The sequence below is a fragment of the Thalassophryne amazonica genome, chromosome 19 (genome assembly GCF_902500255.1).
Source record: "Thalassophryne amazonica chromosome 19, fThaAma1.1, whole genome shotgun sequence".
NCBI classification, from domain to species: Eukaryota; Metazoa; Chordata; class Actinopteri; order Batrachoidiformes; family Batrachoididae; genus Thalassophryne; species Thalassophryne amazonica.
Genome location: NC_047121.1, coordinates 31,859,355 through 31,874,868, shown reverse-complemented (window position 1 = coordinate 31,874,868; position 15,514 = coordinate 31,859,355). Strand labels below are relative to the sequence as shown.

Sequence of the window (15,514 nt, the reverse complement as noted above, 5' to 3'; positions counted from 1 at the left end):
TTTTGTTCATGGTAATGAGTCATTCACGTCATTAGCAGAGTTGTCAAGGGAGCCATCAGGAGAGGGACAGCTGCCCTGTCATTAGGAGGGTGCTAATTAGAGCACAATAGGTGCTAATTAGAGCTATTGTTTAGTCACCAGCCTATAGCAGTCTGCCTTTCGGTAGAAGGGGTCTGGTTAGGTTTAAAATTCCAGCTTTTGTGACTTCTTGTTTATTCTTCTCTACAAGAGTCAAGACAGAAGTCAGACCACCAGAGCAAGAATTTTAGCTGAGGAAGCTTCTGCGATTTGAAGCGAAACGTCCTCGCGTCAAGCAACCCAGTCCAGTCGAAGATTCAAGCTTCTCTACTATCAAATGTTAAATTTTAATTTGCTGTGCCTCAGTTCATTATAAAAGGTTTTACTTGTCTAGTGAAAAAAATTAGTCTTAAAAGCAGGGCTGATCAATAACTCAAAATTTACCTGTCCTTTTTTAGTACATGACAAACAAAAACACTGTTCTAATGTCTATTTGCTCGAAGAATTTTCTTTCATCCAGAAATTTTTACCATTTTATGAATTTAAAATCACCAACCCCTGAAACAGATTTAAAGGGGTCATATTTTAAAACCTTTCAGCAAGCTAATGCAGGTCATTAGATATTAAAATGTTTTATTAAGTTCCATAGCTGAAAACAAACACTTATGAAGGGTTGAAGTAGCAAAAATGAATTAATAAAAATGGGGGTGAAGAAAATTCCCCAAAGTTTCCGTTATTTTGGTTGCTTTGCATAAAAGTCATCTTCTTTCCAAAATATGCTCCAAATTGTATGATTTGTTGGTGAAACAGGCCTCCAGGCCTGTTATGTCATCAAAGAACATGACTTTTATGCAAAGCGACCAAGATAACTGAAGCTTTGGGGAGTGATCGTACACAGACTGAGGATTAAGTCCAGCAAATTTCAAGGAATTTAATGGACCTTATTACAATTTTTATGTGTTCTGGGTTTTTTGTGGGTCACCCTGTAGGTAACACTCACTGCAACCCTCATCTTGCTGCTGCATTGCTTCACTTCTGGGAGCTTTGGTGTCTTAACCAGCAACATGAGCTGGGACACTACAAATAGTGCACCATTAGTCTAAGTCCATTCAGCCGACACAATTATATAATACTGAAACATATTCATATCAAATTCAGCACCAAAAAACTGCCAAAAGTGGTTTGTGCTGTAGCACAAACGCCTTATTACGTGTGTTTCATCAGAATTCTTTGAGGAGTGCATCTGTGCAGCAGAGATTGACGCGAAGCTTCCTGCTATAATGAAGAATGCTGTGTATCTGCACAAAGCTGCTGCACGCAGAATCAAGAGCTGCAGAATCCAGAGGAGAGCCTCCAGACGCCACTGGTGTAAGTGTGAACATCACATCGTGAGGAGCACTTACTCGCTGGAAGCATACAGCATTTATGAACAAATTCAAACTGTGTTAAATCAATTTAACATTGTGTTGCTGCAGCTCCAGCGCTGAATATCACTCACACATGTTGCAGTGGGAGTACATGAGATTTTGCTAAATATTACAGCTTTGTATTCACATAGCAATGTGCTCACAGACTCCTGATCCCAGAGAGAAACCATGCTGTTGCTCTCGACCTGCTTCTGTGCAGTGAAACAATCCAAATCGTTTGCTGAGTCCCACACAGATGGCGGCAGCATGGAGGAGCTGAGAGCGACGGCCCGGCGTCTGACCTCTGACACCAGCTTCAGAGAGAGCGCGTACAAGATCATGACTCGGAAGGACTCCGCCAGCAACACAGAGGAATGAGTGACGTGGTGACAGCGTGGCCATCCGAAAGTGGAGAACTTCTTTGTGTGTGTTTTTTGAGTAATGGAATGCCCACCCAAAACATCCCACTAATAACATAAACAAGTTCACACAATGTATCCGCTGGCATTTTTAGTTTCAAGCAAAAGCTACAAAACAATCATATTAAACATTTTACATTATATTAAAAGATCATAAGTTTGGACACGGGTTTGAATGTATTTTGATTCTATATCTGAATGTGTTTCATAGTGACTGAATAAATATCTGAATTATTTAGTAAAAGCTTCCAAACCTTAATTTTTTTTAAATAATGAAAACTTTTTTTTTTTTTTAAATGTAAAATCATAATGGCTACTTGAAAGGTCTTTATATAACTTTTTTAGCATTACTATTATAGTATGCCTTTTTTCTAGAGTTTGATTTGTACAACTATAGTACTTTAAAATGTGACAGTGGTTAAAAAAAAAAAAAAAAAAAAATCTGATATCTCCAAAGTTATGGCTAGTATTGTGTACAGTAATGTTAAGGCACATAATTTCACTTATATAAATAACTTTTTTTGCATTACTATTATAGTATGCCTTTTTTCTAGAGTTTGAAATTGTACAACTATAGTACTTTAAAATGTGACAGTGGTTAAAAACAAGAAAAATCTGATATCTCCAAAGTTATGGCTAGTATCATGTACAGTAATGTTAATGCACATAATTTCACTTATTTTATACACACACACACACACACACATATATATACACACACATATATATATATATATATATATAGTAAAATGATTTATCTTTTCATCTTGAAGAGTATAATTTATGTTAATTCTGCAATTAATGAGAAAATCAGGTTATATTTAATCAGGTTTTTATAATCATTATTAGTGACTCTGCTGGAGCTGTACACTGTTGTGGTCCACCTTGGTCTCTATGTAATTATGATTTTTAGCCAGATATCTTAAGAAACTTAATTTCTGATCATACTTCCCAGGAATATTGGGCCACGGATAGGAAGAAGTGATGTGATCTTGCTTACGATTGGTCACTGATCAAACTCAGAGGTCAAAGTCAAATTTCAGGCACATACTAATATACCGGATGCTGGTTAACGTTATGGAAATTAGTTCAGATATTTTTATTGTTAGTGACTGTTTAAAAGCCCATGCAACCTTCGCACCAAGCACTAAAATAATTTCCACAAAATCCTGAGTTTTGCACTGTCTTGAAAACAAGATCCTTTTACCATTTCTGAGGTTTGAAACATTTTTAGGTGATTTTTTTTTAGGGCGTGAAAAAAGCAATTCATAGCAAAGACAATGCAGTTCCATCTTGAAAAATGCTTGGTTTTAATATTTAATTGTGTGCAGAGATCTGGATGATTATCAAGAAAGGAATGAGAAAAACAGTCAAACAGGATATGAGCATTCAGAAAGTAATTTACATTTTATGACCAGGTACAAATGAGAACAATAAAATGACAAAAGCCCACATGTGGAGTTAATAAGGGGAGGAACAAGTGACTGGAGTAGTGTGGACTGAACGGCATGTCTTGATGCTAATAAAGCTGTTTTTAACCAAGTGCAGCTGTGATTTATGTAGACTTCTTATCGGACAGAGAGCCAGCAGTCCCTATGCACAGGTGCTCACCAGATGGCACTGTGAGCGATTAAAAATTCAGCAAAAGTCTGTAAAAGCAGGGATCTGTCAGAGGAGAGAGTTTTATCTCACTTTGCTATCGCTTGTTACAAACGCACAATAATTCCACCTACAACACGACAAGGACCGACAGAGCTGGATTGTCTGGAAAACCACCATGCTGTTCATCATCCTGAGGACCTGCAAAAAAAAAAAAAAAAAAAAATTCATAAACTGGCTCTACATTTTAAAAGAATACTAACTTCATGTGCAATAACTGCCAGTGCAAAATCCACCTTATATTGAACTGTGTCATAGCACCCATGGGCATGAAGATAGTAAGGACTACGGCAATGTGACCTTTGCCAAAATGAATTAAGGGCAGTTTCGCGGTCGGCATCCTTAGACATACCATGTAGGAAGAAATTAGCAAAAGGACCTGGGAGGAGTAGAGGAACAACCAGACAAATGTTGATGAAATTGTATTAGGTTTTCTCATAATTACTGTCGCTCCACTTAGGAGGTCATGTTCTGACCTGCATCTGTTGACTGGATTATTACCTGGATTACTCAGAATCTACTGAGCCGATTTTCATAAAAAGTCCAAAATAGAAACCATTAAAGTCCCACAGCCGTTCCGGCAGAAATTTTTTTTTTTTTTTTAAATTGCAAGAGAGGTCATGCTACTTGAACCAGTTTTCATGAAACTGAACAGACCTATCCATCCATTTTTTTTAAACCCCCTTATTTCATTTAAGTGTTCCTGGAGTTGGGAGGACACATATTTTGAGTGGTTTTGCAGGTTTAAATTCAAACCTGGCATGATTTTTCTTAATTTTCTGAACCCGCTTATTCCAATTAAGGGTCGTGGGGTGGGGTACACCCTGGACAGGACGCCAGTCTATCACAGGGCTCGCACATATAGACAGACAAACTCATTCACACTCTCACATATGGTTAATTTAAATTTTCCAATTCACCTTAACCTACATGTCTTTGAACATGGGGAGAACATGCAAACTCCACACAGACAGGACCTGGGGGTGGTGGTGACGCAACAGTACTAACCACTGAACCACTGTGCTGCCCTGAACAGATTCAGTACTATTAAATTTTGATGCACATCTTTACAAAGCAAAGGGATCATGAAATTTTAATTTCATTATTTTTTTATTGTAAACAATGATAAATGCATTTTTGAGCTGTTGACAGAGGTATGCACTCTAATGAGTAGATGAAAAACAAAAACTTTACTTCTAGTAGTATGTCAGGGTTAAATTAAGAGAACATTTCTCATAAGCCTGATGATGAAGGTTACTACCCCAAAATTAGTCATAATAATGAGAATGCTTCTTATTGGTCATAAATCATAATGACAAAACACAACTTGGAATTGGGAAAAAAAAAAAAATTATATATATATATATATATATATATATATATATATATATATATACACACATACACACACACTTTTACCCAAGCGGTCTTCATTTGCATTTATCTGTTAACATAAACTGAATTCCTGTTGGATTTCTGTGGCTTTGACTGTTAAATGGCAAATGTAGGAATCAGAATTGTTATATATTCTTTATTTGATTTGTATAATGTGCAATTAATGATTTAATTCTTAAGCGTTAGGCAAATCAGTTATCACATTCATCTGTGAACACGGTTATTAATCGCTTGACGGTTTTTAGGACACTGAAACACTCTTGATGTTTACTGGAAAATGTAAAAACAACTGTGCTGCAGTTTTCAGACCGATTCATTTATTAACAGAATGGACAAACAACAGCGGCCTCCAGTGGACAACAGGAGCCTGTGATTAGCAGCAAAGATTCATGAGCAACTTGATATGGCGAAACCTTGGTTTTACAACAACTCGGTTTAACAACATGTATTTTGAACGAAAAATGCATCACTTTTTGAACAAAGTCTTGGTTCACAAACACCTCAGCTGCAGTAGGTGGCGGTAATGCACCGTGTTGGGCTGTAATCTGCCAATAAACTCAAAAGAAGAAGAAGAAACAAGAAATGTCTTCAGATGTTGATTAAATCATATTTTTGGGGACTGCACAGTGGTTCTAACGGTTTACTTTGTTGTGGACATTAAAAATTATGAGCCGTATATTTTTCCTGTAATCACACATTAAGTGGTGCTAACGGGTGAAGCTACCGACAACTACAAGTGCTAATGCTATTAGCATTCTCATCTGTACAGATAAGGTGAATTTAAATAGTCTATTTTATTATAATTACTATACAGTGTTTTGTATAAGATACTATGCATATTCCTTGTATTTTGTCTGCCTTTTATGCATGAAATGTTATTGTTAAAATTATATGTTAAAAATTATAAACATGATGTTCTTTTTGGGGCCTGGAACAGATTAATCTATTTTACATAGTTTCTTATGGGAAAATTGGTTTCAGTTTAAGAACAACATTTAGGAACCAATTAAGTTGTAAAACCGAGGTTCCACTGTACTTTCATTTGTCTTTATTTTATTTTGCATGTTAAAAGATGCCAATGTGGCCCAACACAGGAGGTTCACTGGTCCTCACTTGTATCTACCCAGAAAAGCCTATGCATTCCCTGCTGATTGCAGGGAATAACTTTAAGTATCCAACCTTGCAAATACAAACTGTCTTCTGTCACAAATGTGACTGTCCTGTCGACCTCGTGAGCAGAGTGGGATGGCCACACATGATCCTGTGAGTTACTAGTTAACGGGTTTTCTCCCTGACTGTGTGGTGCATCGTGCCACAGATGCTAATCGAAAACAGGTTTGTCACCAACATCCTGCAAAAGTACATGCCAGACAGCCGGTTCCCCACAGGCGGCCCTCTCACATTCCCACACACTCCTGCACTGCCTGCTGCTCTATCCTTATTGCCATGGCAACAGCTACATTTGAGGGCCAAAATGCATGTGTATCCCCCTTTTTTAGCTGAGAGATTGAAGGATTAGTGCAGCCAAAGGTCTTTGGCTGACTACATGCTGGCGCTACATACACACCAGCTTTTCTGCATGGTCAAATCAGGATCAGCATGATGGAGGATTGTTGTGTTTTAAAGGGGTCATAGTGCACAAAATCAGGTTTATGTGCTTTTTCCGTTTAAATGTCCTCCAAGTCCCACAAATCAAAATTGGCTGTTGATGTAGAAATGAGTGAAGCTGGAGGGCAAGGTTCTCGATTTACACTCCTATTCTCACCTATGGTCATGAGTTTTTGGGTGGAAATAACGCTCCTCCGTAGGGTATCCAAGCTTTCACTCAGGAATGGAATGAGAAGTTCAAATATCTGGGAGGGACTTGGAGAATTGCTGCTCCTACCCATTAAAAAAAAGGAGCAAGCTAAGGTGGTTCAGGCATCTGGAGAGGATGCCCCCTGGTCGTCTCCATAGGGAGGTCTTTCAGGCAAGTCCAACTTGGAGGAGGCCCCAGGAAGACTTGGGACATGGCCGGAGGGATTATATCTCTCAGATGGCGTGGGAATGCCTCAGGATTCCTCAGGAAGTTACAGGGCCTGGCTAAAGATCGGGACTCTGCCACAACGATCAACATATAAGAAATAAAGCCTTCATTGGCTTGTTCTTATAGCTGATACTTCCTTGGTGCCTCAATAGGGGGACTTGTGTTGGAGTGCCATAAAACAGTTTGTGTTTCTCGCAAGATCTGAGTCTTTCATTCAAAGGACACTAGCTCAGTGTCCCCAAAGCTGCAAGGCTGATTTTCTGCTATGAGATTCTGTAAAATTAATAAAGTAAAAATGTTGCATAGTTCCTCTTTAAATACATTTTGTTGTAAGAATCCCCTTGCAAACATGGATAATATTTAATGAAAACCTAAATTTTAGGTATCACAGCTCCTTTAACATACTTTGTTCACTTATTCTGACTATAAATTTGAATTCTGCATATTTGGTTTAATCTGTACAGCAAGTTTCAAAGGGGTACGATCAAGGTTTTGTTTTTTTTTGTTTTTTTTATTTGGGCCCTAACCATGGCATTTCATCTCACAGGCACAAAAATCTGAAAAACTGGCAAAAATGTAAACCTCCACCATAAACTGGAAAATCTTACAACTGAGCTGAAATTTTCAGGATATGCCTTTTTTTAACCAATAGACTGACACATGGGTGGCACGGTGGATTAGTGGTTAGCAATGTTGCCTCACAGCAAGAAGGTCATGGGTTCTATTCCCGCCTGTGGCCTTTCTGTGTGGAGTTTGCATGTTCTCCCCGTGTTTGCGAGTGCTCCGGTTTCCTCCCACATCCAAAGACATGCGGGTTAGGTGGATTGAAATCTTTAAATTGGCCATAGGTGTGCAAGTGGGTGTGAATGTGTTTGTTTGTCTATGGCCCTGCGATAGACTAGCGTCCTGTTCTGGGTGCTTCCCACCTTGCGCTCTATGACTGCTGAGATAGGCTCCAGCCCCCTGTGACCCTTGCGCTGCGTTCACACCGGGCGCGACACGAGCGACTGCAGCCACAGGTTGCCATGTAATTCCTATGTAATGACGCGTTTTGGCGCCAAACCGTGCAGCGCGACGTGATGGACGCGAGTGAAGCGATTTTGAGCGTTTTGTGCGTTTGTAGCGCAATATTGCGTGGCGTCACGTCGTGTTGCCCTCCTCCCCAAGTTGAAAAATCTGAACTTTTTCGTCTCTTTGCGCCGCGATGACCAATCAGGAAATGGATATGTAGTGACGTGGAGATGTCTGGAGTTTGACTGAAGATGTGAACATGTCCTGTATCTGGTAGCAGCCTGTGAGCAGGACTTATGTCTCTTTTGTCCTTTATTTCACAATTACGAGAGAGTTTTTGGAGCGAGCAGCAGCCCCACAGCAGGGGGAGTGGAGTTTCTTTTTATTTTTATTTTACATGCGCGCGCGAGGGAATCGTCCATGGAGATTATTTTACTTATTAACTACACAGATGTATAATAAAGCAAATGGTGACTGGTTTCTAGACACAATTATAACAGAGTTTTTTTGGGAAAGAGCGAGGAACAGCCTCACAGCAAGCCGCGGACTCTTTTTTTTACGTGTGCGCGCACGAGTTGGTCCTCAAACTGGGTCCCGCAGAGGCGGAAGGACCGCTGAAAGCCGCCGTCATCCAGACGCAGCTCCTGCAGCAAATAATGATACTCTCTGTATTGGGAGCTTTTCACAACAACTCGCTCCGTGTGATCAAGGTCCATCATGATGACTTGATGCCGAGCGGAATGGAAGCTCCTCCTATTTGATGACGCACCGGGGCGAATTTTCGTAGTGAAAGTCCACCCAAGTAGAGAGACACACCGGACGAAGGAGGCGCGTCTGTCGTCACGCGACCCCTGTGAATTTGTAGCGTCTGATCGCGCCCGGTGTGAACGCGGCATTGGACTAAGCAGTTGAAGATGAGTGTGTGTGTGTGCTTTTTTTTACCCAATAGACTGACACATGGGCGGCATGGTGGATTAGTGGTTAGCACTGTTGCCTCACAGCAAAAAGGTCATGGGATCGATTCCCACCTGTGGCCTTTCTGTGTGGAGTTTGCCTGTTCTCCCTGTGTTTGCGTGGGTTCCCTCTGGGTGCTCCGGCTTCCTCCCACATCCAAAGACAATCGATCCTATGACCTTCTTGATGTGAGGCAACAGTGCTGACCACTAAGCCACTAACCTGAATCATGTGACCCCTTTAATGCAAGCATTTAGGAAGTATGATGTCCAACTAACTATGCAATAAAAACTCATACCTGTTGATGCTGACACAGGCACCAGGCAGCACAAACAGATCGACAGCGGTTGACACAGGAAGTGACGGTTTCTCTGAGCACGTAGCTGATTACTGCAGTGTGACATGAGGAGGAGAGACAGGGGGAGGAAGACCGGCCCTGCGTCCTGTGATGCTTCACCAGCACCAGGTTGGTGCCTGAACCTGTCCTGTGCCGCACTGTCAGCAGTTTGGTGTCCAGCCTGGAGCGTTCGCCGCACAATCACCAAGCAGTGTCACAGTGAGTGAACAAAGACATCATCCTTCCTTTGCTCAGGGCGTCTAAAGCCACTTATATTCTGCGCCCCCCCATCCTCTCCTTTACAAAAGTGCTCCCTTAAAAGCCGCTGCAGTCGTCATGGAGCTGTGGCTGCTGGTAAACAACGATTCTCTTCATTCCTGAACAGCTTTCAGTCCAGTAGTTGATGGAGGCAGAGGATTGTGCTGAAACAGCACACAGCTGACTCTGCGCTCATCTAAAATAAAGTTTATCGTACGTCCCACACAGGCTGATTTTTCATTTGCCTGATATATTTTGTAGTTCTGTCATTAAAAACCAGTTTTGTTCTGATGGGATTTGTTCAAAAAAAAAAAAAAAAAAAAAAAGTCTAAAAATGTGATTATCCCAAGTGATGGTGAAAGGTATGAGAGAGGAAAACATGTCGGCGTAAACACGGTGGTTGTTTCTGGTGAGAGAGATGAGGGCCTGGAATCAAGCAGGTGACCTGAAGTAAGGAGTCCGCAACACACCCACAGGCTTATTTCTCATCTAGGTTGGCTTTAAGTTGGGCTTCCAGGGCCATTTTATCAAAAGTGCGCATATTGGTCTCTTCCCGGACCTTGTCCCGCACATGAAAAGAAGCTCGGGCCACAGATCGGGCGCTTTCCAGCACGGCGCGTTTCTCCCTGAAGATCTGCTCGCTTTTCTCCAACTTTCGCTCAATGGACTGGAGCAGCTCCAGTCGCCTCTGCTTCTCCTCATCTTCCACACGTTGTCTGTTGAGCTTCTGAAGCCGCTCCTTCTCCTGCCGGCTCTGCACGGCACGTTGGGCCTTTTCTTTGGCGTGCTCCTCTGCCACTAAAGCAGCCTGCTGTGCCCGTTTCTCTGCCTCCTTCTGCCGGGCCTCCAGCAGCTGCTGCTGCTGCCTCTCACGTTTCTCTGCTGCCTTACGTGCCTTCTGGATCTGCTTCTCCTCACGCTTGGCCTTTTCCTTCAGCTCCTGCCCGCGCCGCTCAACTATGTGTTCATAATTCTCAAGTGAGCGGCTGAGTTTCTGATCCACCGCTCTTCGAGCCTCCTCCCTCTCCTCTTGCTCTCGGCGGGCGATCTCCTGTATCAGGGCAGCGTGCCTTCGCTTCTCCGCCTTGTTCAATCCCCGTCTCTCCTCCTGGGCTTGGTGTTCCTTCTCCTGCCTCTTGAGCTCAGCCATCGTGAGCTTCTCTTTGAGGAGCAGCCTCTCCTGCTCCAGCATGGCTGCCCTCTCCTCCTCCAGGGACTTCAAATTCTGCTCCTGAAGTGCTTTCTTATGCTTCTCCTCTCGCGCTACCTGCTGAAGTCTCTGAAGACGACTGCGCTCCTGTTGCTCCGCAAGCTCGCGCCACCGCTCCTCATTCTCTTCAGCCTGGCGGAGCTTGGCGGCTGCAGACTCCTGTTCCTGCCGGCTAAGCCTCCGCTGGCGTGTTGATACCTGAGCCTGCCACACTCGCTGGCATTCAAGTACTGTGCGCTGCTTCTCTCTTTCTTCCTGCTCTCTTCGAAGCTCCTCCATGCGCCGTTCACTGTCCCACTGAAGATGAGCCACGTAACGAGTCTGGCTCATGATGTCTTCTTCCTGGTATCTGGCAAGCATCAAAGCTGCGATCTTGCGATCACGCTCTGACACGGCCTTCAGGCCTCTACGTTTTACCTCCTTGACTATGCGCTCAACTTTCTGTGTTGTCTGAGGAGAGTGGCTCAGGTCACCGAGACTGAGGCTGCGGCCCATCAGGGAGTTGAAAGTGGCCAGAGTGCGAGCTCGTGGACTGGAGACTTTAGCCCAGTGATCTCGGGCTCCATCCCAACTGTAAGAAGAGGAGGCACCTGACTCTGATGAGGTGCATGTAGTTGTAGTGGCAGAGGTGGAAGAGCATACAGTATCCATCCTACGCTGCAAAGACTCTAGTGAATGGCTTTTTCCTCGAACTTTGGAATGAAATCCAAAGTGTCCATTGTGGTGGGAGAACGGTCCTCCCATTACACCATTATGAGGCTTTCCAGAGCTGTGGACTGCGGGCTTCGACACTGATGATGGTAAAGTAGTATTTGCTCTGGTAAAGGAGGGGGGTTTGGGAGTTGATCTGGGGAATGTGTTAGAAGATTTACTGCCAGAGGACTTCGTGACTGTAGGTGGAGGGCCGGATGAAACCGGTGGTGGAGTTTTTACTTGTTCACATGATGAAGTTAGTGGATGCTTGGCAGATCTATGGAAAACACTCTCAGAGGACAAACCATTTTTTGAGGACTGAGTAGATCCTGTATGGAAAGCTTTAGGTGAGGTACTTAAAACAGCAGTGCCTTTTTTAGAGGTTGGACCTGCTGTTGTACAAGAGGCCACTGCTCCAGATTTAGGAGGATGAGTGGAACCAGAAGAACTTTTGTGCTGCTGCTGCATCTCCATTGAGGAAGACACAGTGATGCTGTTACTGTTGACTGCTGCTTGTAAGAGTCTTCTCTTTTCCTCTCGGACAATCCTCTCCCTCTCCTCCCTGCACTGCCTGAGTTTAGCATGCCTGTCCCGCTCATAGACTTCAAACAGCCCTGTTGCAACACGCATGGAGCGGCCAGGAGCCTCCCGAGCAAAGTCAGACAATGGCCGGGGCAGGAGCTCCACAGGTTTGACTCCACATCGAGCACATGCCTCCAAAGAGCAAGGGCTTGTTAACACATAGCGGCTTCCCTCTGCAGCTGGTGAGTCAAAGTTGTACAGGTCCAGGTGCATTTTGGGTGCTAGATCTGTGTCAGTTTGAGTCTGTGATTGCTGAGGCGGGCTATCCTGAGAGGCAGCCACTGGCCTTGCTGGGGATGCAGCATGGCAGGGACTCGGCTCAGAACTACCAGTGGGTGGTGTCTCAAACCCAGCATCTCCATCCTCCTCTGTTGTGGCGCCATCACCCTCTTCTGACAACCGAGAGTCTTCAATGGCCACAGTTGGTGCATCGGGCTGTGGGCCTTTACACTTATTCTGCTCCTCAGGCTCTGAGGGGTCCACCATCGTTGGCCAATTCTGCAGACGGGAAATGATGGAGGGGGTTTGTGTGACGAATGAGGGGAGGTGCATAAAAAAAGAAGGGAGATTATAGCATTCATCTGCAGTTCTGGAAGGATGCAGTCAGTGGGGGAGGGTCATAACCCAGGTCCACAAGCACATGCATGCATGCATGCACACATATTCATGCACTCAATGATTTTACACCAGATGAGACATTTTCCCTTCAGGGGAAAAACAACACCACAGTCCGTTAGCAGGGAATCTATTTTTGGGAGCGTTACTAGGCACCACGACATTTTCCACTCTACATCACGCAATCAACCTACAAATGCTTTATAAGCAAATAAATGATTTCTACTAAGATGCAAACAAGGCTGTAGTGGTGTATTTAGTTGGTTATACTGTGACTTCTACCCATCAAGGACAAAAAGTCACGTGCACTCTTACTGCAAGCATACATCATCAAAAGGCAGCCAATTCAAGACTCACAGACACAAATGTTTATTCTTTTTTAATTTAACCTTTATTTAACTAGGTTAGTCCCATTGAAATTGAGATGTCTTTTGCGAGGGAGACCTGGGCAATTAGAAAGTTTCCAATTCACCTAACCTGTTTTTACAGTACTGTACTATAAAAACAGTATAGTACAGTACAGTGAAGAATAGCTTCATAAAGCTATTCTTATTAGGTAACAGTATATTAATGTTTGTAGATCAGGAACACTGGTGGATGTCAGAAGAAAATCCAAGTTAGATTATGCATTGGCAAAGACAGTGACGTGGCTACCAAAAATTCAGCTGGTTAAAGCACTGATTTTATTAACTGCAATGTACTACATGTGTTACAAACTGGAAGTGTGACTACAGTTTGACACAGATCCAAAGCAAATATTATGCAATAGATTAGTGTGACTCCAAGTTTCCTGGATGTCATCAGAAGGACGGTGAGATGTTTTGGACACATTGGAAAGCACAGCGGGAATATCAAGAAGCTGACCGTCAAGGCAGAGACAGGCCTTGTTGGCACTACCAGCATCAAGAAATAATTAGGTTCGACTAAGACGCATGCAAGCTGGCAGACTTGACACTCCTTGTATAGTCCATGGGGCATCCCTAGTGATGGTGTACAGCAATGACCACACGCTCCCAGTCTGTCTGTGAGAACTTCTCCCCAGGAGTTGGACTCAGCAGACTTGAGATGCTCCCCCTTTTGACTATGACCATCAAAGGGCATTGCGGAAACAGCGACATGTTTGGCAAAAGCATCAACCAAACCTGTAAGAATTCAAGGTGTTTTGGTATTAAATCACATTGGACTTATCGCTTTATCAACACATAAAAAATTCCAAATCCCTGTTTGTGCTACAACTTGGCCACACTGATTACATGGGAGCGTCCTCTTCATCGCTCATAATTTCTTTGTTGGCTTTTTACTTTTAGTTTGCTTTTAAATTTCTTGTTTAATGAGGGAAATGTTGTGCATCACCTTGGTTCCTGCCTCTTTTTCTGTCTGTTTTCCAGGCAGCATGCTGCGGAGCTGATCATCACAGCCGTCACTCACCATCACCTGCAGTATATCAACTGCGGTGTTGCCAACCAAACGGTCCCCTCTAGAAATTGGTCCACCCTACCTTCACTTTGCATTTTGGTATTGATCTGATACCAAGTAAATACAGGCCCAGTATCGTCAATATCAATACAGATACTGATACTTTTTCATATTTAAGCTTCATAGATCCAAAGGATCCCAAAAAACGTAGGATAGAATTTCACCAAACGTATGTGAGAACAAAACACTTTATTATCACAATCAACATTTTTGTTTAAAAAAAATCACTCAACACAACTTAAAACAAAATCTCCTGAGCTAGAGGGCTTACAAACCACAATACAAGGGTGACCTGCTCTGTGTTGTGTGACAGCGCAGCGCTGCTCTTACAGACAGAGAGTAGACTTTGATGAATCTGCGTGTGCAGCAGTCAGTGTGTGCGGGAGAGAAAAAAGCTTGAGTATCGATCTTTTTACACGAGGATCGTTCAATATCAATACCAGCGTTGGTATAGATATTATCGATATTAGGATCGATCCGCCCACCTCTGGTTCCATCGTGGTTCCACTGCAGGCCTCCGATTCTCTGTATGAGGACAAACATCTTACTTTCTCCTCATGGACCACTCTGAATCAGGGTGACACAGTCAACATTCACTCTTTCATGCCTGCTGGATGAGTGGATGTGACGTGACGCACCACGTAAAAACACAACTGACCTGCCAGGTTCCGAAGTGTTTTCCAAACCGATGCTTTGTCGCCCTTCAGTCCGTCCAATCCCGCTCGGTTCCCGCATAATATCAGGTCTTAAAGGGTCTCAGCGACGGAGCATCACAGCGGCGCTCAACCGGAAATCGCATCGATTTCACAACACAACTAGATACGCAGCAGTCAATGAGTCAAATGTACTTTTTCAGCGTTTCTACGCCCAGCTGTTTATAAAACATCCATCTGATCCGCTAAACGTCAGCACCTGCTCTCCAGCATCTGTGCGAGCTTTAGCTCCGCCCGCCTCGGACGCAAACACCGCCTGCTCCGTGCCGATAAACCAAGCGCACGTCTGCTGCTCTGAACGTCACTGCGCGCATTAAAAAGCTGCTTTAACACATGTAATGTTTGCATCTCTGCAGTAAAACTACAAAGTGACGTTAAGACAATTTACAACTATGTAGCATAACTAAAAATAGATACAAAAAAAAATCTGTGGCGTTTTATACCAGTCTATGTCAATAACTGTAGTGCTTCAAAGCAGCCAGCAGAGGGGAGTATAACCTCATTTATTACCGCAGCTTTTTCTGCGTAACCAATCAGCGCCTGAGCTGCAGACGAAGCGTTAAACTGCCGCATGTGTCTGTATGGATGTAGTGTGCCTAAATGGATGCGGCTAAACCTGCTTTTCCCCACTGAGACTGAAATACTAATCAGAAAACAATAAAAGGAGAACATGAATACATACATTAATTACTAAAAACTCAGAGACTTAGGGCCTTACGTATAACAATGTTGTGCGCATAGA

General features: G+C 43.2%; 2 protein-coding genes and 1 long non-coding RNA gene across 3 annotated transcripts in view; 1 reads left to right on the top strand and 2 right to left on the bottom strand.

Moving 5' to 3' along the window:
• The window catches only part of plekhd1 (pleckstrin homology domain containing, family D (with coiled-coil domains) member 1), a 33,436-nt gene extending 31,377 nt beyond the window's left edge, over positions 1 to 2,059 (top strand). The window contains exons 12-13 of the mRNA XM_034159503.1: positions 1,243 to 1,386; positions 1,645 to 2,059. Of these exons, the coding sequence (XP_034015394.1) occupies positions 1,243 to 1,386; positions 1,645 to 1,802 (302 nt within the window). The 3' untranslated portion in view covers positions 1,803 to 2,059. The remainder of the gene's footprint in view (positions 1 to 1,242; positions 1,387 to 1,644) is intronic.
• Positions 2,060 to 3,129: 1,070 nt separating this feature from the next.
• On the bottom strand, positions 3,130 to 9,337 carry LOC117532017. The gene is made up of 2 exons (XR_004566765.1): positions 9,187 to 9,337; positions 3,130 to 3,643 (listed from the first exon to the last, which is right to left on the bottom strand). It is a non-coding gene; the product is annotated as an uncharacterized LOC117532017 (long non-coding RNA).
• A 450-nt stretch (positions 9,338 to 9,787) lies between these two features.
• Positions 9,788 to 15,027, bottom strand: ccdc177 (coiled-coil domain containing 177). Its single transcript, XM_034195233.1, has 2 exons — positions 14,718 to 15,027; positions 9,788 to 12,466 (listed from the first exon to the last, which is right to left on the bottom strand). Exon 2 carries the CDS (start codon positions 12,452 to 12,454, stop codon positions 9,962 to 9,964), a length of 2,493 nt encoding a protein of 830 aa, XP_034051124.1. The 5' UTR covers positions 12,455 to 12,466; positions 14,718 to 15,027; the 3' UTR covers positions 9,788 to 9,961.
• Positions 15,028 to 15,514: the final 487 nt, after the last annotated feature.

Bases quoted from the DNA above. Each gene is read 5' to 3' on its own strand.
- ccdc177 (XM_034195233.1), bottom strand. From the start codon at position 12,454: ATGGTGGACCCCTCAGAGCCTGAGGAGCAGAATAAGTGTAAAGGCCCA.